We start from the raw sequence: 7,442 nt of genomic DNA, 5'->3' as shown, positions 1-7,442 counted from the left end.
TGATAGGCCATAGACAGTTATATATACATTTTTAAAAGGTTCTCATGAACTTTATTCTGTTTTTCTTTTTTTTTTTTTTATTCTAGTTTATTTTTTTCTTTCTTCAATACCTTTGCTTCATACAGTTTGCTTTCTTGTTTTAAATACATTTAATTACATGCTTCAAAGTGTTACAGAGCATTACATTTTGCAATAATATTTTGATGAGATGGACACCATCATACTCTGGGTCTTTCAGATATTTTGTTTTGTATGATTTTTTTTGCATACTGGTTAATTAGAAGCTGTAACCAAGATAAGGTCAGTGGCTCATTTCACTGGGAGTCAGCACACATGACGGAATAACAAATCAGGCGGACAAAGGCAAAAATGTAGAAGCATAAGATCTGTCCAACATTGATTCTTTCTGGCAAATATGAAAAATAACACTAAAATAGTAGGCAAGCAACAAAAATATCTTGCAGAATCCAAAGTGATCAAATTCGACTTGAATTCTCAAAAATAAAATTAGTGCTAGCTGAAAATTGTTTAGGTGCAAAAGGGCAAATTCCAGCTTCATGCACTCGGTACACCACTGACAATATATAAAAAATAAAGAAAAGACTTCAGAAACCCAAACTAGGAAACTTTATTGCTGCTTGTAGCATGTCTAGCAGCCCCCTTAACTGTCTGACGAGATCCATTAAGAGATCAGGTTTTCTGTTAWTTATAATTTTGTCAAAATATTTGAGCTAAAATTTTCTTTGCTGGAGGTGGAATATTTAAAAAATGCTCCTGGTAAAAATAGTCTATCTATTTTCAGGAATGAAACTAAAAGAAAAGATGATGTCTTCCCCTGTTATTCTTGAGATTTGCTGTGATTGAAGAAGCTGTGTGCTTTTTGCAGGGAAGCAGGGCTGCTCTGAATGTGGGAGAGGGCAGCTTCTTTCGAAGTTGTGCCATTTGCCACCCGAAAATTCATTCCTACTTGGTAAACTTGCCAGACTTTGGAAAACCTCTCTTTGCCCCTGCTTTGCAGAGTTTGGGGCCTCTCTGAAGGTGCCCCAACACCAGGTGCCAGGAACAAAAGTGCGCTCTGGAGCCACCTGCGCAGGGATGGTGCACGTGCCTCCCAGAGGTCTTCTGCGTCCTCAGGCTCCAGCACCTGTGTCCAAGGAGTCTCTCTCTTCTTGGCAGCTTTATTGATGGTTCTCTTATCCTGGGCTCTGTTAGCAAGAGTGCAGCCAGCTGGTTGAAGGAAGCAATCATTGCCCACCGCATGTGCAGTGCTTGCGAGGCCACATCTGGCATACTGCTGTGCAGCGTTGGGTCTGCAAGTACGAGACATCAGCAACCTGCACACAGTCCCACAGGGGATCAATGAAGGGGCTGGGAAATGGAGCCCTTGGCCTATGAGGAGGGGCTGATGGAGCTGGTTTCGCTCGACCTGGAGAGGAGGCCCAGGGGACTAATGTCTGCATCTACCTGAAAGGAGGTTGTACGAAAGGCAGAGCCAGACTCCTCGAAAGGGCACAGAGAAAGCGCAAGAGGCAACTGCCATGATTTGCAATAAGGGAAATATGTATTAGACATAAGGAAGAAAACTCTCCCTAGAAGTGGTTTGGCTCTGACACAGATGCCTAGAGGGACTGGGCAATCCCCGTTCTTGGAGATATTCAGGACTCACRACCCTGAGCAGCCTAATCTAGCTTTGTCATTAGTTCAGGACGCTGAGTACATCCTATTCCCTTCTGGGGTTTGGGCTGTGTGAATGTGGGGCCAAGTTAGGGGCAGTGCAGCTGAGAGCTGCCCTTACCTCTAGTGGCTTCGGAAGAGCTTCCAGAAAGCTCTSCTCGGAGGCCTCATCCAGGGCTGACCTCTCTTGTCAGGCATATAAGCTTGGTCTCTTGATCTTAGTTCCCTCTAGCTACACTAAAGCTGCATTACAACTCTGCCTATACCTGGATTGTGTCAGATTGACCCAAACCCTGATCCAAACCCATGGACAGACTTCTTGGCTTGACCAGAGGCCTGCCTTTCACCATGGACTTGTCTGATGATCACTAGAAACTGACTTACCCTGAGTACTGTCTCAGACTCAAKCCTGATAGTGACGTGCTGACTTGACTAAGTCTGAACTTGGACCTGCCTTGTCACCATGGGCTTGCTGACTGTCTATATTCTTAGTTGGACTTGGCTATTGTCTCTATGTCTGTTCTGCTGAACTTGCTCAGGTACTTTGGGACAGGGCCTTCCTGGTAAGGCTGCTTCCTGTGACTGCCCTGGTGTCATATTCAGCGCCCAGCTCCCTTTCCTTTACAGAGCAGTCAGTCCTTGCTGCTCCCTGGCAGTCTGCTGTGAGKGGCTGCAGAGGTCCCCTCCCAGCTAAATACCTATGTGAATTTATGAAGAATCTGAGGATGGCAGACAGAACCAGAGGAAAAGGGACAAGGAAAAAGATCTAAGGAGGAAGAAGGCGGAGGCAGCTGCAGAAATGGTCAGCAGCGCATCTACTGTAACATGGTTCCTTTATGTCATAGGTTCCAGAACAGAAGAGTAATATCATGCCCCTCCAAAAGGTATGCACTCAGATTTGTTTCCTTGTCAGACGCATAATTGCACAAGTGATTCATGTTTATGTCACAGTCTTGAATTTTTGAAGCAGAAACACCTACTCTCCCTCAAACCTTCCTCCATCTCTCTCGCTGTATATCTCAGACACCATTAAATGTCTTTCATCAGCATGCTTAATTGAAAATTAGTTTTTTAGTGCTGTATTTGCTGAGCAAGAGGGTTGTAGCTGGCATCCTTAGATGGAGAGGTTCGCCATATAGCCACTTATGTGTATAGTGACCTGTAGGTGATACCAAGACTGTTCTTCAAGGGAGTCTAGATTCATGATTTGAATCCTTGCATTCAAATCCTTGCATGATTTGAATCCTTGCATAAACTATATTATAGCACAAAAGTATCATGCATTGCCATTGCTTTTTTTTTTTTTTTTTTTTCCCTGCAGCAGTCACAGGATGAGGGCTTGAAATGTCATTCTTCACTAATTTAGAAGTCTAGAATCTTTTACTTTACCCTGCATAGTACTTTTCATTTCTAGACACTAACTTTTTTTTTTTTTACTTAATCATATTTATTGTTATGCATCCTCTCCAGGATAAGCTGGTATTGTTTTTCTGAGTCCTGATGAAGCCAATTAGAGGTTCTGTTGTAGTGCTGGTGGAAAGATGAACCCTGGACATTGGCGGGAGGGGATATCCATAGTTTCTGGCATTGCCTGTGTAAAGCTGGGTCTCTCACTTCTGGGGAGATTTACAGGACTTCAGTCTACAGTGCAGGCTGAGAAGAATGTACAAACAGTGCAAGCAAATATATTTCACCAGAGCTTCATTCTGTGACATTTCTCTTTGAGAATGAAAATCACCCAGACCTCGATATCAATCACCTAGTAGCTAAGTGACAAGGAAAAGTGCAAAGCATCGATGTCTGTGTAATCTTCAGAAGTGGCGTTATTTGTTATCCCTCTGCATTGGTGGCCATATGAATGTTGGGCGTATTTTAAAGAATGCTAGTGTTTCCCAAGCTCTTTTGCCTTAGGTAAATATATACTCCACTGTGCTGAATGTGTGTGTGTACATGTAGTTGCACAAATATATTTGATATACTGCCCAAACACTTCTTTGCTAAGGTGTGTGACTTACTATACATTTAGGAACATATTGACTTAATTGGGTGCCCAACACCCAACACTGGACTTAGAACACAAACTGTGGCACACAGTTTAAAACAAACAAAACAAAACAAAACAAAAATCTCCAAAGTTTTCCTCAACCTTTACTACTCAATCAGCTCTGTGAGCAATGAGTGCTGTGTCTGTGTTCTAATTATTCCAACTGTGTTTTAACTTCTAGTTATAGGTGCAGCAAGGAGGTGCACAGGCAGGATAGACTTTCTATAGGAATCCATGCTGACAAGAACTAGGCACTATAGGCTTGTTTCAAGCACTTGTTTCCCACGGTATGTTTCCTGTACCAGAAGATTTTGGTGGGACCATGTTACCAGCATGTTTATTCAACCCTTCATTCTTTTCTCTTTGTCTCGCCAAGTTCCCCCCACATATAGCYTGCTGTGCTTCCTCCCTCAGACAGTTTGCTAATTTACCCTGACCTGTTTCCCACCATCTAGCTTTAACTATTGAACAGGCCACTCTGCAGCTCAGCAATGACAYGACCTTTCTGTAGTTAGATTTCTGAGTCCTCAATAGGGGCATTTAGGAGTATYTTAGTAGGAAGTGCTGGCAAAGATTCTTTAGGATGGGTAAAATTGTTAGAGGGGAACTGTTTCACTTTTGAGGAAGCATGGATTTGGTGASACTTATTTTCCACAGTCTGATTTTTCAGCATCCCTGTATCTGAGTCCCAGGCTTGTCCCCGCTGCAGTTTCTTAAAGGTATTTCGGAAACCCTCAGTGCTAAAGTAGTAGATCAAGGGGTCCAGCGTGCAGTTCATGCTGGCCAACAACATTGTCAAAATTAGCACTTGGCGCACAGCAGCTTGTGTTTGTTTCTCAACCTTCAGTATGTGGGCTTTTATCATCCCGTAAACTGCCAGGGTAGTGTTGTAGGGCACAAAGCARATGATGAAGATGACCAGATTGACCAAGAGAAGACGAATGGTCTTCTGCTGTCGTAGCGTCCTAGTCTGGTTGTTCTGGCAGAGCTCCCAGAAGATCCGTATTGAGCAGTACAGCACAGAGCTCAGAGGCAGGAGAAAACCCAGGATTTCAGCCAGGATAACTAAAGGGAAGAGGTTTTTTTGCCACATGTTGTCACTGAAGCTTTCAAAGCACAGATGAATTGTCTGGTTCTGTGTCATACAGTGGTTTTGCTTGTGGACCATGGCTGTGGGGATGGAGCCCATGAGGATCATAATCCAGACAATGAGGCAGAGGACCTTGGCCACTTTGGGGCGCCGCAGATGCCGCCAGCGAAGTGGGTGGACAATGGCAACATAGCGGTCCAGATTGATACACATGAGGAAGAGGCAGCTACCATACATGTTGATTTGGAAGACAGATCCAGAGACCTGGCACAGAAAGTTGTCAAAGGGCCAGTGGTGGTTGGAGTAGTAGTAGAGTCGCAGTGGCAGAGGAAGGGTGAAGATGAGGTCACTCATGGCCAAGTTGAACATGTAGATCATCACCACAGACTTCAGGCGCAGGTAGCGCATGAAGATCCAGAGGGCCATCACATTGAGCATCAAACCTGTCATGAAGATGAGGATGTAGCCYGGCAGAAGCAGATGGTGGCTGAAACGGTAATCCTTGCATGTCTGAGACACATTGGCAGCAGACATACTCAGCAGGGAACAGGAGAGGGACTCAGCGAGATGGCTGATATTACTAGCAGGATAAGGAGGCACAAAAAAAAGAACTGAGAGAAGTCATTCCCCTCTAGCAAGCTAAGAGCAAGTCARTCCTTCATCCACAGCTGAGAAATAGATGGGCTTCTCTGTCTCTTGGCTGCGGCTGCCTTGACTTGCTGGTCAGTGGATGGCAAAGTGGTCAGTTCTAGCTCAGCAATAATTTCCAGTGGTTATGCGGATGCTGTCATGATGGAAGGTCATTGCTGAATGTTGAAAGTCAGCACAATTCCTGGATAGAGTAGAAGACAGAGAACAATAGTTTAATTTAAAGGGGTGAATTTCTCGAAAGGTCAAAATTCCACTGTGGTGGTTTTTTGCTGCAAGAACACATGAAGAAAGAAAAGAGACAAAGCAGAATATTAAGTAGAAAAGTGAGTGATGCAATGGAAGAAGAAGTTGGAATACAGAGGATTTAACTGCTGTGAGGAATCATTTACTATTCAGTCCCAGAGAAATTATTTTCTCTTTATTTTTCATCATTAGTGTGATACAGATTTATAAGAAATCCACAGCACAAGTACACACAGAGAAAATAGCCAAGGCAGCTCCAGAAAAAAAGAGAGAGAGACAGAAAGAAAGGAGAATAAGAGAGTAAGCACTTGGAGGGGAATATGCTGACTGGAAGGAAACTTAGAACAGAACACAAACTGTGATACTGTTTTATATCAGAGAAACAGGACTTTGTACAGATGTACAGACATTGTAGATAAAAGGAATTACAGTACAGGTAGGCTTGACTCCACCCTAGTTTCTCTTCTTAGGTGAAAYGATCCACAGAAACCTGAGTCCTAGCTAAGGGCTTGACCAGAATGGATAAACCTCGGTGGACAGAGGCACCTTACCCACGTTTCATGAGACAAGAGTTCRGAAGGGAACAGAGGAGCAGATGCATCTCAGTTCCTTCCTCGGGATTTGCAATAGAATAACAGAGCTGATGTGATGGCAGAAATGGCTGTATTGCAATTTAATTAAGAAATTCCAGCTAAGCACAAGTAAACAGAGAAGATTTATGTTACAGCAAGTGTARTTTGCTAAGTTGCTCCCTTTTACACAATTACTTCTTTAGCTCTTTTGGTGTGTTCTTTTTTTTCACCAGATCAGTGTATGGTCTATAGGAGTGTGCGTCCTTAGATCATTTTCCTGCTTATCACACCATAAAACATAAGGTAGCCCACATCCCACCTTGTTTGTTTACCAACACAGAGCAGAACAGCCAGATAAGACCCTTACACACAGTAACCATGGAAAGGCCATGGGATTCATGTGGGAGGAACCTACCTGGGTCTCCTAGGTAGAGYGAGTATTCAGACTATTCCATATACTAATGGTAGCATTGCCTTGCTAAATGCTGATCAGCTGGAGTGGGACCAGTGGAAGGCCACCAGAACGGTCAGGGCATTAGAGATCCCTTCTGATGTGAGTTATGCCATGAACCTGTCACAGAGGGCTAAGCATTAGTAAGCATCTTTGTAGCGGTTAGATAGCAACTCCCTGATGTAGCTCATGTAGGGTGTGATTTACCTCAAAAGGGAAGTAAATCTTTTTTTTTTTTCTGTCTGGAGGAATTTTTTTATATTAMGTAAGGAGCTTAATAATAATAATAAGGAGCTTATTGTAAAAGGATGACACTCAAGAACCTACACGCTCTGTGAAAGCCTAAAGGAATAAATAATAATAAAAAGAAAGCACAGCACATGTTCTTTAGAAATAAGAAAAAAAAAAATCAGGCATGGCTTGATAGACATGCAAGACCTGCATGATATTGTGRTGCAATGCACAGTCTTAGAGAGAGGATCTATTAAAGGTAGCTAGCACATGCTGATCTTTTATTTTGATGAGTACATGTTAGATAATAAAAGTAGAGTTCTAATATGAGAGAGCAGGAATAAAAAGAAGACAACTATCTATTTTCCCATCCTTTTTTTTTTTGTTGTTGTTGTTGTTGTTGCTGGGCAGGTCTGTCACCATGCCAGATTTCTTAGAGAAACTTTTACTGTTCTGTCAAACTACATCTGAGCGGCTCCTGTTCAT

At 43.0% G+C, this 7,442-nt stretch overlaps 1 protein-coding gene across 1 annotated transcript; it reads right to left on the bottom strand.

The window, feature by feature from the left end:
• Positions 1–4,224: 4,224 nt before the first annotated feature.
• Positions 4,225–5,342, bottom strand: LPAR5 (lysophosphatidic acid receptor 5). The gene has a single exon (XM_026054310.1). The coding sequence runs from the start codon at positions 5,340–5,342 to the stop codon at positions 4,230–4,232; it is 1,113 nt and encodes a 370-aa protein (XP_025910095.1). The 3' UTR covers positions 4,225–4,229.
• Between the last annotated feature and the right edge of the window lie 2,100 nt (positions 5,343–7,442).

The sequence above is a fragment of the Nothoprocta perdicaria genome, unplaced genomic scaffold (assembly GCF_003342845.1).
Source record: "Nothoprocta perdicaria isolate Ctin4 unplaced genomic scaffold, notPer1 scaffold_120, whole genome shotgun sequence".
Lineage (NCBI taxonomy): Eukaryota > Metazoa > Chordata > Aves > Tinamiformes > Tinamidae > Nothoprocta > Nothoprocta perdicaria.
Note: the sequence above shows the minus strand (reverse complement) of the source record. Positions and strands in the feature narration are given on the sequence as shown.